The following is a 23677-nucleotide window of genomic DNA, read 5'->3' as shown; positions in this document are numbered from 1 at the left end:
ATTTATACATCCATACACCTTTGAAAAGCAGAAGTGGAGCCTTCTGCACAACCAACAAGAATGCAGGAAGTGGTTTCTGAATGGCATATCAACAACAAAACACTTGTCTGAGCTTAAGCTCAGCCTGGGTTGCTAGGTAACGGGCTGGGCTTTGCTGTGGTTGATAGGTAACAATGTAATGTTACATTTGGAAGGTTTTTGTAACGGCTCATTTTCAAGGCACCAAAAGACAAAACTTTATTGACAAAAACCGACTTTTGATTTTTGTTGTAACCCAAATAGAAGAACAAAAATGTGCAAAATGGATCCCGTATAAAACACACCTGAAACAGTCCACAGGTTAAAAAAAAGCTCTGAGTTAAATGTAAATAATTGAACTCTTTCTAAAGGAAACTCACTCTGACTTCAATCAAATGGAAGGTGACCTTTAAATGGCCACACACACACAAACACACACACATTTTAAGTATTTTTGACTGATAAGGCTCCTTCTCAGTTTGACGGTGGGAAAACATTCACTGAGACAGGAAATGTAAAGAAAGCAAACCAGTAAAAAAATAAGTAAATAAAAATGTATCCCTGAACAAAGAATGAAAAGAGGATAACTTCAAAAAAACACCATGTGATCTTATTATTGGGCTCTTCCATCTCCTTTGCTTCCACAGTGGGATTAACTCATCAGCATCTAGAAATATGGAGTATATTTTACTGAAATATTTAAACTAATTTTTGTCTATTGCTGATTGTCGTTCCATAAGTTTGTTTTTAGGACTCAGTACAGTGTGAAAGCGAGCAACAGCAGCTGAAAATGTAACAAATGTTGCATCTTTGGTCCCAAATTGAACCAAATCTACTGGATTAACAAAACATCCTCAGAAGCCAAACAGAAAAGATGTGGGTGAATGAGCTTGAGTCAGGTGCAAAGGTGAAGCTGGAAGGAGCAGAAATAGTGAAACTGGTTGATTTTGATCACCAGGGTCAACCATTAAAAACAGCAGAGAGTGTTGGACAGAATGAAATATCCAAACTGAAGGAGAAAGTCTTCAGGACAGTAGAGATTCGTGCTACGATGTATGAGGTGGAGCTGAAGGCGGCTTATGTTGATGCTGAGATTTTCAGAGGGAGTAACCAGGGTTACTGGGCTGCAATCAGCATCAGTAAGGGCTTTATTTTGGGTGGAGGATGTGCCTGTGTCTCTATGGTGAGCTCCACAGACCCTCCAGATTTAGATTTTTAATAACTCTCCTGCGACTCAGCAGAGCGAAATGAAATAAAAAGCAGGAACAAAAGAAAATTGCTGCAAATAATGAGCAGAATCAAGACGAGGGATGTTAAGAGACTGAAAAAGCTCCGCATATACACACACACACACACACACACACACACAAAAAAAAAAAACACTTGCTAATGGTGCTATTATTGCCCCTGTGGAGAGAAACACGCTGCAGAAACAGAAGCCTGGATCAGACGGAAAGCTCACTGCAAGTCGCGTACAGTTTGAAAAAGGAGAGAGAAATGAGGGAGTAATCAACCCTTAACACGACCGTAATCATTTCTGACGCTTGGGTCAAACTGACTGGGCAAGAACCAGCCTTAATTTACATGCATGCAGTGGAAAATGGCCGAAACCACAGAAAAACTTTGAGCTCACATTTTATAGAGCAGATTTTGTTGGACAGGAATGACGTTTTTACAGTATTTACAGCCAATCACACTTTTAAATAACCTTCGTCTGCCGCCAGTCACATGGGAGGAGATTAGGATACAAATAATTAAATTACAAGAATAAAGTCGCAATTTTATGAGAACTTTAAATGTTCGATATTTTGTAAAGTTATACTACTATACTACAATTTTGTTATCATAATATCCTAAGAAAATTCTCATACAAATTTAATATTATGACTTTATTCTTTATTAAAACAAAGGTATTAAACTCATTTTTATTTTGAGTCATATCAGAAATCTGATTGCTCTTAAAGGGCCGGTTGTGCCAGTAAATGTTGATAAAGCATTTACTGGCACAACCAGCTAGTTAAAATATCACTAACTAGATGTTCCTCCAGGATTTTGTGATTATTTTAGTGATTTTTTGCAGTCAAATTTACAGATTTTGTAGTGTCAATTTAGAAATGTTTGTAAGGAATTTTTGATTGACTATGACTTTTTATTTCTCGTATCAATTACAGAAACAGCAGCCACTTAAACTCAATGTTTTTGACCAATTTTGACCAAATATGCAATAAAATCAGAAACAAATGTGGAAATTTGTTGATCTTTTGTGAATTTTGCAAATTTGTAGAAAACTGGAGGGACTTATTGATGTAATTTTCAGTGTAAAGGGGCCACATAAAAAACTACGGCGGACCAGATTTGGCCCCAGGGCCTTGAGTTTGACACCTGTGAGTTAAAGAAACTGTCAAAGAACCTGCTATTTTTCAGTTTGCTTTCTTGACTAATTAAAAACGTAAATCTTTTGTTGTGATAAAAATAAGATTTTAAGTCTCAGGGATCAAGATTAAAATCCCCATTAAACAGGTGCTTCAGCTACATTTGCAATGCCAAACTGTGCAAACATCACGTCGCTCCTTGTCAGGGATAAACGTGACATCCCACTCGCTGCCACCCTCCTGTCTCTGTAAAATACAGCCATTGAAGCCAAGAGCTTGACATTTCACACCACATTATTCACCAGCATGCTCACAAACAAGGAAACGAGGAAGACTTCTTAAGGGAGATTAGCCGCACGGCTCCTGATTAGGGCCTCCATGCATCCGTGGCAGATTGCTTTATGACAAGACGCCGCGCTTTGAAGTTTTCTAATTTGCAAAATTAGGGTGCGCACGCAGGGATGTTGTGATATTAAAGCCCAGAGGCCCTGTTTTGTTGTTTACCCATCAGAACAAATCAACATGTTCCAGACAGGACAACCTGGATCCAGTCGTAATTAAATGAAAATGAGAAGTTAGTGCTTCAGCTGCGATAGCAACCTGACTCTAATAACGACGACGGCCGGGCAGAAAAAGCGCGATGTCACCGCTCATTATGCTGTCACTCAGGCGCTGCTCGCCGCCTGATTCAGTGGGAGTGGGTCGCTTCCCCCACACAGGGGGTGATTAATTGTTGGTGGATTTTTACTGGGAGCACAACGATGGGAGAACCAGGGCGAAACCAGGCAAACATGTAAAAGGATAACAGACTGTGCATGATTTATAGAAGCGGAAGTGAAGTCTTGGTATAAATCACTGTTCAGAAGTGCAGAACATAAAATGTTGCTCTAATTATCAGTATATTTCATTTTTTCAGCTTCACCCAGTTTAGTGTTTTGGCTGGAGGCTAAAAAAGCTGTTAAAGGATCTAAAATAGTCAATCACAGGACCAGCAGAGACACAAGGAAGACAAAGACAGACAGCTCTTTCTGTGCTCTATTTATAACTCACAATAAACAGCTTTTTATCGCTGGATTATATGACTAATATTAAGTAAAAGTTATTTTAATATGCACTGCTGTTCCAAGTGTAAACATTTACAACGGGGCTATTGTCGAAAGCAAACAAGAACAAAAAAAAACTTTCAGTAAAAAAATCTTAGAAATTTTAACATTTCCTGAAGAAAATTTCTTAGTTTTAAATTAAAAATAGTTTTTTCTCAAATTTCTGTGATTAATCAAAAATATAATAATTGGAGTATTTTTCTAATAAATTCTTGACTTTTCACAAGTTTTTTCTTAAAAATTTACCAAGTTAACCTCAAAATTTCTGAGATGTTTTGTTGGACATTTACTTCTTTTTCCCAGTTTTGTTGTTGTTTTAAGTTTTGTTCTAGCTAATCTTTTTTTTTTTTTTTAGAGTTTAGCGTTTTTGCTAATTTTTAAAACATTTACTGCACTTTTTTTTAATTAGATAAACTTTTCTAGATACATGCTAAAGTGCGAATGTAATTGGCTGTTTTATAAACTTTCATTTGAATAAGGTTTAACATCTGTTTAGAAATTTTGGTTATAAATTACACACTTTTATTCACGCTCTTATATTTAAGCTAGTTTTTAGGGCTAGCATTAGTAACTTTTTAGCTAGTAGCTTCCATTTTGTGTCGAAGCTTAGAAACATTAATGTTGTAAAAGTTGTTGACAGTTAATAGAAAATATTACCCAAGTAAAATGTTTTTAAATAACTGGGCTAATACACGTTCCTGCCTGTTTATGGGATTAGTCCTCAACTTATTTCTCTTAGCATGAGGTAAATGCGACTTCATTTTCTTCTCTTTTAGCCAACAGACTCACTGTTTCCAGATGGAAGGATGCTGTGCCAACATTTGGCCTCTTGATAAAAGATGTTAGTGAGTCATATTTATCTAAAAAGATTGAATGCACTGTTAGAGCATCTGTAATTCTGTTACCTGGCAACCATTTATGCCCTTGGTTGAAAGCATGGCAGCTGTAGTTGATGAGACATGAATGTAACGCTGAGACTTATGAACTCCATGGGTTTAATTTGTTCCCAGCTCAGGATTTGTAGCTGGAAGATCTTCATTTCTTCTGAGAAGGTTTATGATTTTATCTAAATGCATTTACATAGCTAAATGCTTTTAGACAGCTAGATTTAGCTAGCAAACTAAATGCTAAATGCTAGCATTTAGTTTGCTAGCACTCTCATCAAGTTAACATTTAGCTTGCTAGCATGGTGTGGTAGCAAACATACAGCACTTTTTCATGCATGCTTATTCAAATTCAAATGTGAAAATACTTTATTGATCCCAAAAGGAAATTAAATGTTGTTTTAACTCGTATTAATTCAAATTCTTCAAAGAGTTATTGTAGGTGGTGACGATTGCTGTTGGCAGGAAAAGATATTTAGCATTTTGTAAACCAACTGTTGCTATGGTTACGCATCATAGTAAAGTATGAAAAGTATTGCCAAACATCTGTCCAACTACACAGCATCCAAAACAATAAGGAACAGTTAACCAAAAGGAAAAAATAAATTTCCTACTCTGTATTGCCAACCTGAGTGGCGCAATTTTTTTATAAGGTTTATAAATTTGCTTTAATTTGCCAACTAACTGAAGTGTTTTTGAATAATATACTTTTATTTGTGCTCATTTCTCAACATTTTGAATGGCCACACAGAGAAAATTGTCAGTTGATTTTTCTTATCTGACTGTTTTTGAAAGCAACTGTTGAGTTGGGATTTTTTTTTTCAGTGCCACAGCTTTGGGTTTTTTTTTTTAAGTCATGGAAAGAATTCAGTAATAATCAATAAGATTTTAGTCACACTATAAAATCTCTTCCTCTGTCAGGAAACATTTTCTCATTGCCTCACAGCTTCTACAAGCAAGATCTAAACACCTGTGAAGATTTTTTATTTCAGCATTTCTTTGCCTGACGCTCTGTTGGTGCTTTAAAGGAACGTCTGAAGACCTTTTCAAACATATAAGCCCTCTTTTCCCAAAGTGTCACCTCATTCAGCAGCAAGCGAGCGGGATTTTCTTCTTAGCTTTGCCTTGTTTAGGTCTCATCCCCCAACGGGAGTGTTTTTGTTTTTTTCCCTGGTTGTTTCTAAAGAGTTTGTAACCACGTTTGAAAAGCAGCAGAGGTATGCAGCAGGTTGGGAGATGAAGAAGAAAACTTGTCAAACTGATCTTAAGAAATCACATAAACTTGATTTCCACAGACTTTCTTTAAAGGGCACATATCACTCTTGCAATGCTTTCTTTACAACTGGAACTCTAAAAAACTAATTTTCATTTCAAATATACAAAAATCACAAGTTGTTGTAAAATTGGAAGCTTAAAATTGAAGATTTATCCAGTGAAGAGGAAAAGAAAGCTTGTAATTTACTTTTAATTACTTTTTAATTACTAAATGTTGTCTGAGAGACTTAACAAACTGGCACCACACCCATGTATTTAAAAGCTATAAGTCTTGACAAAAAAGACTACTTTATTTTACCAAGCAGGGCAGTGATTGTGTGAGTGTCATTGTTCTGGACAAAAACAATTTTTTATTTTATTTACGAGGGTAAAACTGCACTGCATCTTTCAAAAATACTATTCTGAAAACAACCAGGGGAGTCAAACTCATTTCCATTTTGGCCCCAGTCCAGGACATGAATCCTCTTAAAGGGCCGGTTGTGCCAGGGTGTATTGATAAAACCTGTTCACAAACTGTTAAAGTATCAATACATTTTTTTAAATTAAATAATATTATTGAACATCTTTTCAGTTCCTCCAGGATTTTTTTTCTTTTTGTGATTTTGTTTTGCAATAAAAATCTAAGTGTTTGTGGTATTAATTTGGAAATATTTACTTATTTATTACGATAAATGTGACTTTTTACTCCTCCCTGTGCAGATCATGGACTGTAATCTGACATTAATTAAGGTTGAGGCAGCTGTTTAGTACAAGTAAAACGTTTTTGAAAAGATATTTCAGAAAAACATTTTGCATTTTCTACATAGAACCATTACATAAGTAACTTTGTTATAAATACATGAAAGTCCAGTTTTGAGTTTTGACTAATAAATGTGTTTAGTCAGAGAAAATGGCTTTGAAATTGAAAACCAGTTAAAATACTGGTTTTTAGCAAGTTATTTTTTCATAAGTTTCCTTTTGTTTGGTTTTGAAGATTATCAGGGAAATATCATAGTGTATCTTGAAAAAGTCAAAACAAGTGCTCAAACAGTTCCCAGGGGTAAAAAATACAAAACGACGTCCGGTTTATTGGACCCAGTTCTGCTGCTGATCAGATTAACTGAAAACGCCTCGGCTTAAAATGAGGTAAAGATCAATACTACATTTTAGAAAGTCCAATATGACAGAATGAGTCGGCCTCAGCTGTAGTCCTGGATGGATTGTGAAACAACATGGCCGCAGGCACAGACATGGCACAGCTTTTCCCTCTCCTCCCATGGAAAAGCAAGACTGAAATCTACTCTGCATCCTTCACCACCCACACCAAACAAATTACCACCTGGAGCAAATACGTTTCATCTGAAAAGGATATTTCAACCTAACTTTTGCTGTCAGTGTCGATCCTTCTGTTACAGGAGGAGCAGATTAAGTGTTTTGCTTTCTGAGGTTGTTTGTTTTCGCTCCTGATAGTCCAGGAAACTATCGACTGAGAACCAAATTTGCAACATTTGTTACATTTTTAGCTCCTGCAATTTGCTTTCTCACTGCACTGTGTCAAACGAACCAGTGCAGTGGTTGAAAAACCTGTTCCCCTCTTCGCCTGTGGGGGCGCTGCACTAAGAACTACTGAATAAAACCCTCAGAAGAAGACATGAGAACAACTTCCTCCTTCACAAAATCTAAACAGAAATGGAGTTGCGTCATATTTTAGCGGTTAGGATTTCTCTTTTGTCTTTGGTAAAAACACCCTGACCCATTTCTACTGCTAGCATTTTGGTTGTATTTACCCAGAATGCCCTGCACTATAGTCCACTTCCTGCTAGTGGAGCGGTATCCGGTCTGCTTGGCATTCAAACCGCACCAGAGTTCAATTCAACCGAAGTGAGATTGAGGTCTTTAGAGGGATTAATGTTTGCTTTTTTGGCCTGCATCAGAATTCACTCACACTTTCCCAAATGAACTGGACTTATAAACAAATGAACCTCAAATATTTTGGGTTTTGTCCACAGTTGTACTATTAATAATTGACAAATTAATATAAAAAACCCCCACTATTATTAAAAGTCCTATCATTATTTCACTTAAAAAAAAAAACATTCAGCATAGGGATATTTGAAGATACATTTTCATGTTTATATTCAACATTCATTTTTCTAAATTATTATGGAAATGAGCCACGTTCCCAGACTCAAACACACGTTTTGCATGTATTCATCCTGCAGAGAAAAATCTCATTTTTTGCTCAATTTCAGTATTTCTGTTCTTTGCGAACAGTTTGTGTTGTGATGGGAGTTCTATACAATACATGTTTACTGTTGGTAGAATAATACAGATGGCACTGCTGCGTAGCTAATTACTGTATTCAGTGCATTAAGCAGAAATATTGCTTCTGTTCTCAGCTTGGTTCATTTTCTCTCATAAATCTACACATATGGTGAGCGGCTTGTTATTAGTGAATAAAACCATCTAATGACTCAGAGTGACAAATAGTTTCAAGGCTTACTTTCAGGCTTGCAACATTTTGTGCTAATAGGGTAATCTGGAAGAACAGCCCATCAGATTCTGATGCATAAACATATGCACCTGTTCTGATCTTGGTCAGGATTAGACTGAGCCGGCATGATGAAATGCACAGCTGTGTGTGATGCAGCTGAAGGATCCTCGTTACATGTTGCATCAGCTCAAAGATGAATATCTTCACACTAAGAATGAGGGGACTAGAACAGTTGTGATGCATTTCTTCGCTGAAATATTCATGAGCCAGTTTGCAGAACCACTAATTGTTCCAGACGTGTTCTGATGACGGCAGCGAAAGCCGTCTGCACGGCTGCGCCTGGCCGAGATTACAGCTGAGTCTAAAGGACAGCAACCAGGTACCAGCAGTCTGGAAGTTTGCTGACGGTTTTAGCCTGAGATGTTCACAGCTACTGGTTTAACGACCCAAATAAATCATGAACTCCTTCAACCTGGCAGGCGAAGATCAGATTCTCATTGATTAAAATTCGCATTTTGTGCGTTTTTGTGCTTCCATTTGGGTTTCAACTGCTTCTAAAAACAGAACATCTGCTTGAAAAACTTACTCAACTGCTTTTTTTGGCAATAAGTCAAAGATTTTGGTGTCTGGAAAATGAAACATTGCATTTGACGGACACTCCGGCATTACCTAGCAACATCAGCCCGTCACCTAGCAACCAAAGTGGAACTCTAGCTAGTTTGGTCACCTGGTTTTAGCACTGTATGCGTTGTACAACAGCTTCTGGGAAAGACAAACGTTTTGTTGTTACCATCCGGGAACCACTTGCTGCGTTATTTTTGGTTGTGCAGGAGGCTCTACTTTTGCTTTTCAAAGTTGTATAACTGTTGATCTGTTTGCAGCCATTTTCACATGTGAGTGAAAATGTTGAGCTGGAGGGGCAGGGGGGCGGGCCAGCAGATTATTTAGATTTAAAGTGACAGGAGGCCCAAAATAGGCAGAACTGACCGGACTGAAATCTCATTATCAAAGAATGATTTTGAGCAAAAAATGTCCTGAACTTTCAACCTGATCAAGGAAACATACGAGGTCAAGTTGAGGTAATAAGAAGTGAACCTCTGGACAATGGACTTACACACAAACACAGCTAAGGGCAATTTTAGATCATTCAGCGAACCTAACAATGTTTTAGATGGTGGGAGGAAGTCAGGGAGAACCCACCCATTCACAGACACGAGGTGGGATCTGAAAATCCATCCATCCATCCATTCATTCATTCATTCATTCATTCATTCATTTATTTATTTATTTATTTATTTATTTATTTATTCATTCATTCATTTTCTGAACACCCTTCATCCCTAATGGGGTCGGGAGGGTTGCTGGTTCCTCTCCAGCTGCGTTCCGGGTGAGAGGCGGGTTCACCCTGGACAGGTCGCCAGTCTGTCGCAGGGCAATCTGAAAATATAAATTTTGATAAATTAAGCAATATTTGTTATTGAGTAGATTTTCTAAAATTTGACAAGATATTTGCCTGGAGTTTTAGAAAATTAGCCCCTCAGTTAGGATTTAACTAAACAAGGTAAACTTTGTGTTTGCTCTGAAATACTTCAAGGCTTACATCCAAATATTTTCAGTGAAATAATAGTAGTAAAAAAAATCTTCATAACAGTCTTGGTTACGTGGATTAGGTATGAAAGTCTGAATTTCAAAATACAAATGGAAAAAATTGCAAATTTATTTTTAAAAAGCTAATTTAGTAAATTCTCACCCAGAATTTTAGCTGGAGATTCGCACCAACACCAAGGGTGTTAGAAAATGAATGAATGAATGAATGAATGAATGGATGGATGGATGGATGGATGGATGGATGGATGGATGGATGGATGGTTTAGTAAATCTAGAAATTATAACACTTATCAATTATTTTATTTTAATCTTCTTTTTGTCAGTTTTGGTTTCTAACCCACAATCAGCAGATAATTAAATTAAATCTGTTTTTCTTTATATCTGAGATTCACTTTAATTGTGAAATTTTAAATATGCTTTGAGTGAAACATAAACATAAAACATAAACGTAAACAAAACATAAAAAACATCAAATGGACCAAGAGAACTAGTTCAAAACCAAGTTAACTTTCTATCTTTTTTTGAATTCCTTTGAGTGGTGAGATATATTTTTAATGCGGGAGAAATTCTGCTTCAGATCTGCTGGACATTTAGATGGAAAGAGACTTCTTAATGAAATGTAAATATCCCTTCATATTTATTTCATTGGATCTCATCTCTTTGTGGCGGAAATGCAGACGGACCACTGCAGCTGGAAAATGGGATTTTAACAAAGAACAAGGCTGATTGAGAGTTTGATTATTTGATAGATTTTATTTGTGTCCGTCTGGATTTACAGTGTGATGAAGCTGGGAGGCGTCAGATGAACCGACCTGTAGATAAATCTCTACTCTTTGGTTATCCGTTTTAGTCAATAAAGAACATTCAAGGCGTATCAAACCGATCTGAAATGTGTTCTTCCTCCGTCTGCAGGAAGATTTCCAACTCGTGGCTGAGCACCGGCTGGTTCACCATGACCATCGCTCTGGAGCTCTGCGATAGGATCAACGTGTTCGGCATGGTGGCCCCCGACTTCTGCAGGTGAGAGCCGAAGGCGGAGCTGAATGTTAACGACAAATTCCCAGACAAGAACTGACTGACAGGTTTCCAAGCCGAGCTGCACTGCAGCGCTTGATAAGAAACGTTTAAATAGTTTCCAAAAACGAAGAAGAAACAGCTGATAATGGATTTTGTGACAGCGGGTATTTGTGGAAAGCTGATACCCATAATTGCATTCCCATGTGCAGATATGTGTTGCAGGTTTAATATATTTTGTCACATTTAAACCTCACATTTCTATTTTTTGGGGGGGAAAGAGGAGTTGAGTTGTAGCTTAACACATAATGGTGGAATAATGGAAGTAAAAAGACATGCAGCTTTAAATCCTTTTTTACCAGATAATCCTGAAACTTTGATGTGCATTTGAACTTAGCCTCCTTTTGACACTGAAAAGAAATCTGGTCAAAGAAATATAATGTGTAAATGATGTATTAGGGCCATTGTTGACAGACAAAAGAGGAAAATTTTCCTTGTCTATTCTTGAAGCCCCCAAAGTCAAAAATCTGCTTGAGAAAAACCAGAAATTTTTTTGATTATCCTCAGTTTTCTAGAAAAGACAAGGGAATTTCTGAGTTTGAAAAGTGAAATACTTGCTAGAAAAATGTTGATTAATCTATTTTCTAGAAAAAGCATGAAACTTTCCAGTGAAAGTTTGAAAAGTCAAAAATTTGCTTGGGAAAACTTGTGAATTTTTAAAATTAATCTCCAAAAATTTCTATAAAAAACAAGAAAATGTCTGAGTTTGAAGAGCAGAAAATTTGCTGTGAAAATCTCAGTAATATTTAAGTTAAGCTCTGAAATTTTCTATTATATTATAATTTGTATTCTTCCTTTTTTTCCCCGATCTACACTGACCCTAACATGCTGTCGTACTGATCAAAGCACATAAAAATGGCCGGATATAAACTTCGGTTGCTGATATCGGCCTGGTTTTACTTATTGGATTAATATCAATGTTAAACAATGACTAACATCAGTTGATAATGCGGATGTATAATGTATTTATGTACGTATATAAATATGGAAACATGTTCTTTCACTTCTCAGTTATTCAGAATTATTGAAGTTGGATGAACGTTTTTGATGTTTAAAGATAAAACTTTGAGCATTTAAACCAAAAACCCAAACAGATGCAAATGAAAACCTGTATTTTCTGTTTGAGGTAAAACTTTCCATTTCACCTGGATGAACTCTCTTCTCTTCTCTTCTGTTCTTCTTAGTTTCACTCGACTCAAAGCTTTTGTGCGCTGCAGTTAGTTGATTTCTGAGCCACTCAGCATCATCGGCCACAACAGTTTAAAATATTTCCTTGTCTGCAGCGTGACGTCGATTTAACGACCCGGTTATTGGCTGCCACTCAATGGACCGTCGGCTGCTGAAGGGCGCGGTGGCCGAGAATCTTAATTCAGAAAATCTTTACAGACACATTTCTGTTCTGTTCCTAATGTGGATTTAAAATATAAAGAGTTATGTTTTACAGCATAACAGTGGAATATTGTTTCATGACAAAATATTTCTTTAAGAACAGATTTAGATATAGATGTAATAGAGTGTAATACGCAGCATCGCTAAGGTTTTGTTGCTGTGGGGGTCTACAAAGTGTGGCCCGGGGGCCATTTATGGTCCTCTTGATGGTTTTTATGGGTCCTGCGATCACAATTCTGCACTAGAGCAAATCCATTCAGTATTTTACAGGAAAAAAAGTAAAAAAAAAGTTACATGTTAAAATGTTAGTAATGCAACAAAATTGCAGTTTAAATTTATTAACCAGGTTTTTGCATAAATTTAACTGTTTCTAGTAAATATAACCACTAACATCCAGCAGATCTCCAGGCCACTGATTAACACAACAAGAGTGATTTCCTGTTGTTGATCTTTGAATAAAAAAACAAAAACAATCAACCCAAAAACATTGTATTCCTTCCTTATTTATACAGTCATGCAAAAACCCTTTCAATGTTTGAATGTACAGTCATTTGCAGCTCACAAATATCTACTTTCTTTTTCATTTGACTAAAAGTTTGCATATTTAATTTATTGTTTAGAATTAAAAAAAGGCACAATAAATTTATTTTAAAATTACTTTGAAAAGAAGCTGAAATAAAATAAATATCAATTATTTGACACTTTAATTCAAGGTTCAGTCCTTGTGGATTTTTTTTTTATATATATTTTGTAAATCATTTCCATAATTTACAGATTTATTTGTAGAGCATTTCTAAAATGGAATATGGAGCATTTTCACTACAGATGTGATAGTTTTCATTCTTCCAAAAATGTTTCGATGTTACAGAAACTCTGGACTTCATTTGGATCACAAACTCAGGTTCACTCCTGGCAACCAACCTCGTTAGCCGAGATTATTGATTAAATTTACAGCTCACGTCTCATTCATCTCAGCCAGTACTTTAATTGGACCGTTTCATTGAACAAGCAACAAACCTTATTAGATTTCTCAATAAAAGAGAACAAACTGTTCAATGTTCAGCATATCCTCGGTCCAGGCGCAGGTCGGTGAAAGTCTTTTTTTATGTTTTTTGTTTATTTAAGGTCCAAATTCAATCCCAACAGACATGAAGAAGAAATGCTGCTTCATTTCTTCCAGAAATTGGTTGCTGATTCTCAGCGGTCCGTTGTAGTTCTCATGACGACTGAGGTGTGCAGATTTTACTGAAAGTCAGCGGTCTGTGCATTTAAAGTATGTTTGTCAAACAACTTTTTCACTGATACATTAAATCAAGTTGATTTAATGAAATTTCCCTGCAAAGCAGTTAGAATACAGCATTATCTTAACAGCAGTGCAGCACTTTAACAGCTGGAGAAACAAAGCTGGGAGGAGGAGTTTGGTGGTTCTGATTTGAATTTCTGTGATTATTTTACCCCAAACTCCTCCAGACTAGTGGCAGCAACAATGTGCAAACAGCTGGCAGAACTGTACGACCGCCAAGCTCCTAAAAACAGCTTTAAATGGCATCAAGAGTTGAGAATTGTTGCTTGTTAACTAGATAAAAAGGACGTGTCGGAAAGGGTAGGAGGTTCTTAAAGAGACAGAGGCCTATTCAAAGTCGTCAGATGCAAGTCAAGTTATTTTTGATATCTACAGAGTTTTTATAACAACTGGAGGTAACATGGTTACTTGAGTGTGCTATAAAATGCCACTATGTACCTGGAAAATACATAATAAAGTTTAAAATTAAGGAGTTTGTTTATGATAGGAAATGAAACTCATCTCACAAAGGTAACAATAGATATAAAAGGTGTCGCATTAAAAAAGGTTATCTTGTGTTATTTACGTTTCCTAAAACCTGTACAGGGCTGGAGGATATGGCTAAGAAATGTCACAAGATAATTGTTTCATATCAATCTATTGATGATTATTGATTAGTTTTGTTTTAAATATCTGAGTTACAGCCAAACTGGTTGTGTGCCCTTTCATATTTTATCCACAGTTTTCACTCCACGCTGTTTTTTTTTTTTTTTTAAGCAGTCATGAAGCACAGTGGTTAAACCTTAAACTGCTGCTGTGGCAGTTACTCAACAGCTTGTTGCTAGGTAACCAAACAGTGGGTGAGTTAGTTGATGTAAACATTACTTCCATTAGAAGGAACATATTTGTAAAATTTAAAGATTAGTTAAAGGCTGGATCTAATTTTGGGATTAATTGTAGGTTTATCTCAGAATCACTTCAGGCTCATTATTGCAGTTCATTTCCTCAATTTACAATCACTGCACTGCAAAAAAACGTAATTTTACCAAGTATTTTTGGTCTGGTTTCTAGTGCAAATATCTTAGCACATGAAACTAATTTAAAAGTAACTTTTTAACAAGAAATTTGAGCTTGTTTGAAGTAAATAACCACTTAATATAGTTGAAAAAGTACAAGCTCCACTGGCAGATTATGTTCCTGTTTAGGTGCCAGTGGAACTAGCACTGCTTGTATCTATATTGAAGAACTGAAATAAAACAAGCGTATTTATTTTGCTGAAAAGCAACTTTTATGCAACTTTTGTGCAAATGTGCAAATGTTTTAGCATTCTAGTGCAAATGCTAAAACATTTGTGCTAGAAATCAGATGAAAGTACTTTTCTGTGTTTCTGCAGTGTGACGATGAGATTGGAGACTAAAAACAAGGGGGTTAGAGTCAGGGTAACGTGACATGCCAGTCATTTTTAACCACAGGTTTCATCTTAATCCAGTCTGATTCAAAAGAAAACAGAAGCAGACTTTGCAAAGAAAAAGGAAGCAGTGAAAAACAGTTTTCTTAATTTAAAACATAATTCACCACAAAGTCTGCAGAGTGCTGTACTCACTGTAAGTGGAGAGCACAGAGGGAACTTTTAACTAAAATAAAACCTTGAATGTTATAACAAACCTTCCTTTTTTTAACACACACACAGAAACACTGCTTTACTTGCTGGTGCCGCATTTTGAGAAATGTGATTGTAGTTATCTTGACAGCTTGATCAGGCCTGCAGTTTAAAACACGTAGAAACTCAGTTTTCAGGGATGAAGTTGAGCTTCAGGCCCCAAGGAGCCTGTAAACCCAGAGAGACACGATCAGATAAGAGAAAAAAGGATGACTACATGAATATGTAATGTAAATATTATATGTCAGGAGACAGATGAATATAAGATGATAAATGAATGTGGGAATGACTGATGTTGGTGAAAATGCTGAAATTTAGAAATTGGTGAAATGTCTCATGAATATTTAATAAGAACCCAAATGAAGTGCTTTCTGAAAACATCAATGAAATCAACTAAATGATGGAAAAATCACTTGAGAAGCTTGTGTAGCTGAACCGAAAAATCCTCATAATTATTTCAAACATGATTATTGAACTTAAAATTTAGGTCAAAGTAAATGTACTCATATTGTAACGCAAAAGGAAACAAACACAGAGAACCAGCATTCAGTTCTTATATTCACCTAATCTGGAACAAACTTCCAGAAAACTGCAAAACTGCTTAAACACCCTAAATCAAGGCTAAAAACATATTAACAATAACTGGCACGTCAATAATTATGCGCAGTAGTACCTATCACAAGCTAGTTTTGTCTAGTTTGTGATAGTTTAGTCTTATTTCAAGTGTATTAATATATTTGCACTGGAAACGAGACCAGAAATATTTGGTAATATTTTGTGTTTTTTGCTGTGTAAACAAAACTGAATTGGTAAAAATGTAAACATAGGTTGTCAAAACTGCTATAAAAGTGAGCAGTGCACTTTTAACAATTTAATAATCAAGTTTAAACTGTGAAACTTTTTTAATTTTCTTATTTCAGGCTTGGATGAAAGTGCCATTTTTAAATATGAATCTAATTAAACTTATCTGCTCAACAAATGATAAATTAAAGCCAATCATCCTCCTTCACCTTGAAATGAAAAATGCTTCATGGTATCTAATGAAACTCATTAAAATTCTCCTAAATGTCGTCCGTTTCTGTCTCCGCAGGGAGCCTCAGCACCAGTCCGTCCCCTACCACTACTACGAGCCGCGGGGGCCCGACGAGTGCGCCATGTACATCTCCCATGAGCGCGGCAAACGCGGCAGCCACCACCGCTTCATCACGGAGAAGCGCGCCTTTGCCAACTGGGCAAGGACTTTTGACATCCACTTCTTCCAGCCGGACTGGAGCCCCCCTCCTCTCCCAGACAACCGGACACTGCCGGGAACGGCCGCCGCCGCCGCCGCCATGGTTCTGCAGAATACGTGACTGCCAGTGGAGCTGGGATACACTTTTAGAGATCCAATCGCTGCGATGGACAACTGGAAAAAACAGACAGTGCTGCATGGATGAGGATTCCCTTTGCTGCAGCCAGAGTTTTATTCATGGAGGGACATGATGCGGCTCAGAGCTGTTTGAAAACCTGGAAGGCAGGATCATCAAATGCTCTGAAGGCGTGTGTGAGTGTGTGTGTGTGTGTGTGGCATGTATTTGATGTATTGTGGGGACCATTTTCCTGACACATATTCCATTGTGGGGACCCAAGGGGATGAAAGCCTGGTCCCCACAAGGAGAAATGTTTTTGTGTTAGGGGTTAGGTTTAAGACTAAGGTGTGAATTGAGTTTTGGTTAAGGTTAGGAATGTGATGGTTAAGGTTAGGAATGTGATGGTTAGGGTTAGGAATGTGATGGTTAGGGTTAGGAATGTGATGGTTAAGGTTAGAGTAGGGTTATTATCAAGGTCTGCTTATGCTGCAGACCTTGATAATAATTCATGCCGCCATTAAATGGCATTTGGAACAATATTCATTTCCAAATGTGGCCATAATTTCATTTTTTGAGGATATTTGATAAAATAAGATTTATTTGTCATTGTCATCAACCGATTACGAGTTTGGATTGAAAACACTTTTTTTTAAAATAACACTGAAGCCCAGATATCCAGGACCCCTTTTGGCTTTTTTTAAAAATAATTAAAAGTGAAATTTGAAGATATATTATTGCAACAGGGCTTAAAAGTAAATTTTATATTGGGTTTTTGCTTTTTCAAATGACCAGAAACAGAAGTCTCCTCTTGGCAGGTTAGCCTGATAGTTCACTGTCTGTAACATTGGCATGTATGTGTATGTGTGCGTGTGTGTGTGTGTGTGTGGGTGTGTGTGTGTGTGTTTTCACCAGAGGATCACAGAAGATGCAAACTGGAGGATAGTTTTCCAGATGAAAGACCCAAACAGGACAGAGATTAAATTTTCATTCCCCTCAAACCATAAACATCAACGCACTTCCTTGAGATTTTATTTGATGAACTACAGTAGTTGGTGGTACGTAATTTGTAAATTTTGGACATTTTAAATTCAGACATTTTCTAAAATTTTAGTTTTTCCAAATCTTCAAACTCAAATTTTCTAGGACAAAAAGTGGAAATTTCTGAGTTTGAAAAGTCAAAAGTTTGCTAGAAAAAAAATTTTAATTTTGAGTTTTGATTGTTTTCTAGCAAATTTTCAACTTTTCAAACTCAGAAATTTCCACATTTTTTTCTGGAAATTTTCTGACAACAATCTCAAAATCTGAGTTTTTTCAAGCAATTTTCTGAGGGTTTTTTTTGGCTAAAATGTACTGATTTGTTCCTGTAACACACCGTCATAGAAATGAGATGAGCAAGTTATGAGTGTATAAATATTTTGCAAGGTCACTTCAGCTGAATACATCAGTAAAGCTGCAGATTTCAAACAAATAAATGTTTTAGATTTAACCTTTTGAACATGTGAATTGTTGCTTCAAAAAGTAAAGAATTTGTTGTAGAGGTCACACTGTAGCAACAAAAGGCTCCATCCTTTTCAAAGCAGTTAAATGAATTGCGTCCCTGACTTTCATCTTTGCTTTGTGAGTTCAGCCGAGTCAAACTGCGCCGCTGCGCATCCAGGATGACTGACAGGCGTGGAACAGTGGCTGGGATGTTTTCTCTCACAGGCTCACTTCTCCTGTATGTTTATATCGCAGGTCTTTTGTTGGCTCCAGTCGCCAGTTAATAGTGCAATTTATTTAACTACAAGCTGGATGTCCATGTAAAAGCTCAGCCAGGTGCCACCAAACAAGCAGGAGATAAAGATGGAGAGCAGAGGTGCAGCAGCGTTTGTCCGCTGCAGCCTGAATCACCTCACAGATGTGTGACAGGTGGAGAAGCACCAGCTTTACTCTTTTTTTTTTCTTTTTATTTGTTAAACTGAGCGTTGGGTCTGTCAGTTTCTTGCTCTGGATTGATTTTTTATGAGATACATGTGAACTCCTCCTGATTCTGACTCTCATCTCCTTCATGAATAAAACTCGGTCGTCAGTCAGGGAAAGCTAGACATTGTTTTAATGTTACATGCTGGTGCTGAATCCTTTGGGGTGGCGTTTATAAAGTTACACAGTCATAATATAACGGCAATGATTTGGGTTATTTTGCAACTAAACATTTACCTTCAAGTGAGGTGTTTAATTTGAAGGTAAATATTTAGTTAGGAAACTAAAAATGTAGTTTCAAGCTCAGTATTTATTTCACAAATCAAATATTTAGTGTGGAGCCAAATATTTAGTGAGAAAGCTAAACATCGGGCTTCAAAATAAGCATTTAGTTAACAAGCAAATATTCAGATTCAAAGCAAATAAGGAATAAACAAGCTAAATGTTTAGATTCAAGCTAAATATTTATTTTGCAAGGTAAATATTTCAATTTAAGGCAAGTATTTAGTTAGAAAGCTAAATGTTTAGCTTCAAACAAAATAAACTAAATATTTAGCCTTCTTAGATTAGATTTCTATTTATTTAGAAATCTAAACATTTCACAAGTTAAATATTTATTCTGAAGTCCAATATCTAGTTAGCAAGCTAAATATTGGGCTTCAAACTAAACATTTAGTTAAGCACATATTCGTCTTCAAACTAAATACAAGCTAAATATTAAGTTTGAATCTCAATATTTATTTCACAAGTATTTAATTTGAAGGCAAATATTTAGTTAGCATGTTGAATATGTAGCTGCAAACTAAATAGTTAGTTAGTACCTTCAATATTTAGCTTGAAACAGAATATTTATTTTATATGCTAAACAATTTAACTTAAAGCTAAATTGCTTGATAACTAAATATTTAATTTGAAATTGTGACATTCAATTGTCCAAATTGCAAAGCCACAATCAATAAAATTAACAAAAGGTTTAGAAAAAGAACAAATCAGAACAGAACAAACAGAACTACTCCAACATGCTGCCACCACCATGCTTCACCATGGACATTGATTGAGTGCTGAAATTAATGTGTAAAGTTAGGTTTTCTTCCATGCATAATGTTTTGAGACCAAAAAGTGATATTTTGGTCTCATTTGACCAGAGACTCCGATTCTACATGTTTGCTGTTTCCTGTAATTTGATAATTAAAGGACCTGTTCTTCTTGTGGCAATTTTTATTCCATAAAGCTCAAATTTCTGGATGGCAAGGTTGAGAAACCCAATGTTTGTCTTAAAAACTTTGCATAATAACTGGGGGATTTTGTAAAGAACTGAATTTTATTTTGGGTATCTGGATAAAAGAGGCTGAATAAAAACTAATTTAGATTTTCATTTGTAATATTTAGTTAGTTAGATTTTTTTGTAAAAACACAAAATATTATCAAGTAATTTTGATCTAGTTTATAGAGAAAATATCTCAACAAAACAAACTCAAAAGTAACTTCTTACCAAGACATAAGGGTTTGTTTAAGTCAAAAATCACTTAATAATAATGAAAAAGTACTGCTTCCATTGGCAGATTATTTAACTTATAAGAAATTTTTCCCAAGTTATAAGTGGAAATATCTGCCAGTGGAACTAGAATTTTTTTTTTTTATTATAATTAAGAGATTATTTACTTGAAAAAGCTCCTGTATGTTGCTGAAAGGTTATTTATGAGTTAGTTTTGTCTCATTTCAAGTATACTAATACATTTGTACTATAAACTGGACCAAAAATACTTTATTTTGTAGTGAACCATGCATCATTCCTCCAGCTTTGTGTTAATCTGTTACATAAAATCTCAATAAAACATGATACAGTTTAAGGTTTTATCTACACTTGTGCATTTTAATTCTTTTTTGAGAGCTGGATGAAAGGTTTGTCAGCTGGATTCCAGTAATTCAAAGCCATTTTCTTTGCTGCTTCTATATCCAAGGACATTTTTCAACACTTCTAAGACATAGTGCAGAATAAAAGCTGGAGAAGGCGGTGAAGTGATACAAAGAAAGTACGTATGCTAGTCTAATTTTTCTTCAATACATAAATGTTGCCTTAACTGAGAAAGAATAATTGTTGGAAAAATAAAGTATTACTTGTGACTCTTTAGTCATGAAACGTTTTCTCATCAGCAGGACAGGAAACCAGTGACTCACCTTCACCCTCGGCTGACGACAGCTGCCATTTTTACTTTTCAATCTTCCTCCTTCCATCTGGTTGTGACATAGGGCTGTGTCATGCTGAAATAATAATGAAAGACAGGCAGCAGCTACAAGGTTCGCTCATTATTCCCAAGAGCTGCAAATAGATCCTCCAGCGTGTTCATAACCCAGTGTGTGAGCGGTTTCTGTGCTTAGAAATGGCAGCAAACTGCCTTTCCGCCTGAATGTAAGGCGCATAGATCAAGGTAACAAAGGGTAATCAAGCACAGCAGAGGGACACCTCACCTCAATTATGAGGTCGTAGAGCCTTCACTCGATCAATAAAATGTCCTTCATTAGCATTTAGGATGATTTAGGGTTTTCTAGCTGGAAAAATGACAAAAATAACAATCCCTGCCCTCCTAATCTTTTAAAAGTCACATACATGTTGAAATAAGGGGCTACACAATTATCAGATCATATTACAAGGTTTTTAATATCTGCTCTGAATGGCTTCAAAAGTTTTATGAGGACAAGTGAGAACATGGCCTAGAAAATGTACATCCCAGCAGTATTTATCTACAATCCTAATGATATAATTGCCTAAATTAACCTGACCTACATAAGAGAAGAAAAGGCTAAATAGAGGTAAAAATAATTAGAAGTTTCTTGAAAAATGATGAAATTCCCAGTTAATCCAGTGAGCAAATGCATGTGCAATTCCATGCACAATGTGTTTGTATGCAAAGAGCACACTAAGAAGATTAACCCACCTGCCACTCACAGCTGAGCCACAAATAATGAAACGTAATTTTTACTCTGAAAATATTTTAATCAGGCGAGGTGTAAAACAAAAACAGTCCGATGCTGCACACCTCAGGCGAAGCTGAATAAATAAAGCCTGCATCCTGAAAATTAATCACTGCTAAATTGGGTTGTGCTCTACCTTCTGCTGAGATTAACATGCAAATCCAACCAGAGCAGGTATCGTGGATTGGGACAAATTAACCACGGAGATTAAAACTGTTACTATGTACCAGGCTGTCGAAAATGCTAATTTCTGCTGGGACGTTTTACAGACATGACCGGGGTCCTCTCCAGGCGACGTGGGACAACCTTGATTTAAACGATTTTAACATATATTTCAAATAAAAAGTATAACATTAACAACTTTTTTTTTAAAGCCAAAGATAATTTCTGTACTTCTGATAGATTATTATGTAAAGTGGATCTCGGATAGCACCTTGCTAACAACTGAAATGCCCAAATACTTTAGTGCCCCTCTAAAAACAAGTGTAAATGCATATTTTAATAGTTTAAACGCCAAAACGCAAAGTGGAAATTGTCTTAGCCTTACCGGACAAGCTAACGTCTTCAGTCTTGTTTACTTCCGCCCTTGGTTGCACGGCCAATCAGCAACAAGAAAAATAAATTGCGTTCTTCCATTGGTTGCTTTGCAAAGAACAACCAATAGAGTGTTAGCAAACATTTTTGTTGACATTTTTGCTTCTGAAGCTACAATTTACTTTGTATTTTGCTCTACAAAACAACTCCGCGAACAGGCTAACTATTTACAATTTAATCTTAGATATTATAAAACTTTACATCTGCATCGTCTCCACTTGCTGGAGGGTTAATTCTGTAACGTTTTTGCAGTCGCAAAATTATTCCAAAGGTCGCATATTTCTACCAATCTTCAGCTCATACCGAGTCTTTTCAGTCTAATCTGGAACCTTTGCATCATCTTTGGGTTTTTCCTTTGGAGGTAGCCTCTAAATTATAATATTCCCTCTACAACATGGCTGCCCTCATGGCTGAATGTGAGGGCTGTGAGCAGCAGCAGAGTGATGGAGGTGCTCACACCATGAGAGTGTTTAACGTCACCGTTTCTCTTCAGACTGAGGACACGATCTTGTCTTATAAGTCATAAAACAGCTGAGGACTGAAGCTCAGAGCTCTGCGGTAAAATTGTGCCTTTATTTTGCAGAGATGTGAAAGATAATCCCCAAAAAGCCCCAGAACCACAGTTTGGTCACCACTGATTTAAAGACATAAAATCTTAGTATTTATGATAAAAAAATAAATAAAAAAAAGTTGTGTCCAAGTTCCAAAGGCAATTGGAGAGAGTAAAATCTAAATATTTTTGTTAATTTTATAGTGCAGTGATTGCAATAGTAGTTCAGCTATCTTCTTTGAGGGACATCCATAGCAACGCCACAAAGACGTTTTAATCCAAAATAAAGTTTCTGGGATGCAGCAAAATGTGGCAATCAGAGACAAAAGAGACGTGATGAAACATTTTGTTATTTACCGCCACAAATCAGTAAGATTGAACAAGAATTACCAAGATAAGGATGATAGGGTTGGAGCGTTTACATGATTTAACACTTCCCCATGTCAGCATCAGCTCAGATCATTTCACAGCCAGCAAGTCTCTGTTTCTGCTACAGTTCCTGACAGAAGATTGGCTTGTTGTTTTTTGGACATCATAAAACTTTTACAGATGTAGCATCTATCCCAACTGCTTGTAAATAATGTCTTAGATGACGGATGCAGCTGGCTGCATGTTTAATTTAGGCTCAGTGTAGTGCAGCCTGTGGATGAGTTGAAGGTTTTCAGATTAAAAGCTTGTGGGCAGTACTTGTCAATAGTTAAAAAAGAAAAAGAAAATCATGTCTATTTCTATATATTTATAGTTATTAAATGTTCTGAACCATAAACAGACTACAACAACTCTTTGGCTTCTGGCATGGGTCTAATCCTTCAATTATATTCCCTATTTAAAAACCCCATTCTTTCCATAATTTATGCTGTTGATAATCATTTTCTCCACTATTACAGCATCTGTAACCATGGTTACGCTCACCGTTTGTCCTCCAACATGGGTTATGGTGACATTTTGTGAAGGCGTTACAAAAATACTTGTCTGAAAACTGATTTATTTTGTTTGCTTTGGTCTGAATTAGTGTACAACTAGTGTACAAAGTGTGAACTTTTACTTTTTTTATTAAGGAAGAACCATAAACATCCACATTTTGAACATTTTTATTCTTAATCTGGATCTCAAC

General features: G+C 36.2%; 1 protein-coding gene and 1 long non-coding RNA gene across 3 annotated transcripts in view; one reads left to right on the top strand and one right to left on the bottom strand.

Annotated features, from left to right (window-relative positions):
• The window catches only part of st6galnac5a (ST6 (alpha-N-acetyl-neuraminyl-2,3-beta-galactosyl-1,3)-N-acetylgalactosaminide alpha-2,6-sialyltransferase 5a), a 66395-nt gene extending 48736 nt beyond the window's left edge, over positions 1-17659 (top strand). The window contains exons 4-5 of the mRNA XM_044133671.1: positions 10646-10753; positions 16229-17659. Of these exons, the coding sequence (XP_043989606.1) occupies positions 10646-10753; positions 16229-16490 (370 nt within the window). The 3' untranslated portion in view covers positions 16491-17659. The remainder of the gene's footprint in view (positions 1-10645; positions 10754-16228) is intronic.
• LOC122840893 lies at positions 10634-22062 on the bottom strand. 2 transcript variants are annotated; one of them, XR_006372310.1, is made up of 3 exons: positions 21967-22062; positions 20625-20708; positions 10634-10747 (listed from the first exon to the last, which is right to left on the bottom strand). It is a non-coding gene; the product is annotated as an uncharacterized LOC122840893 (long non-coding RNA). The 2 variants fall into 2 exon arrangements; XR_006372309.1 differs by lacking the exon at positions 10634-10747 and adding an exon at positions 16442-16543.
• Positions 22063-23677: the final 1615 nt, after the last annotated feature.

Source organism: Gambusia affinis, linkage group LG12 (genome assembly GCF_019740435.1).
Source record: "Gambusia affinis linkage group LG12, SWU_Gaff_1.0, whole genome shotgun sequence".
Lineage (NCBI taxonomy): Eukaryota > Metazoa > Chordata > Actinopteri > Cyprinodontiformes > Poeciliidae > Gambusia > Gambusia affinis.
The sequence above is the reverse complement of the archived record's forward strand: the minus strand, read 5'-3'. Positions and strand labels throughout refer to the sequence as shown.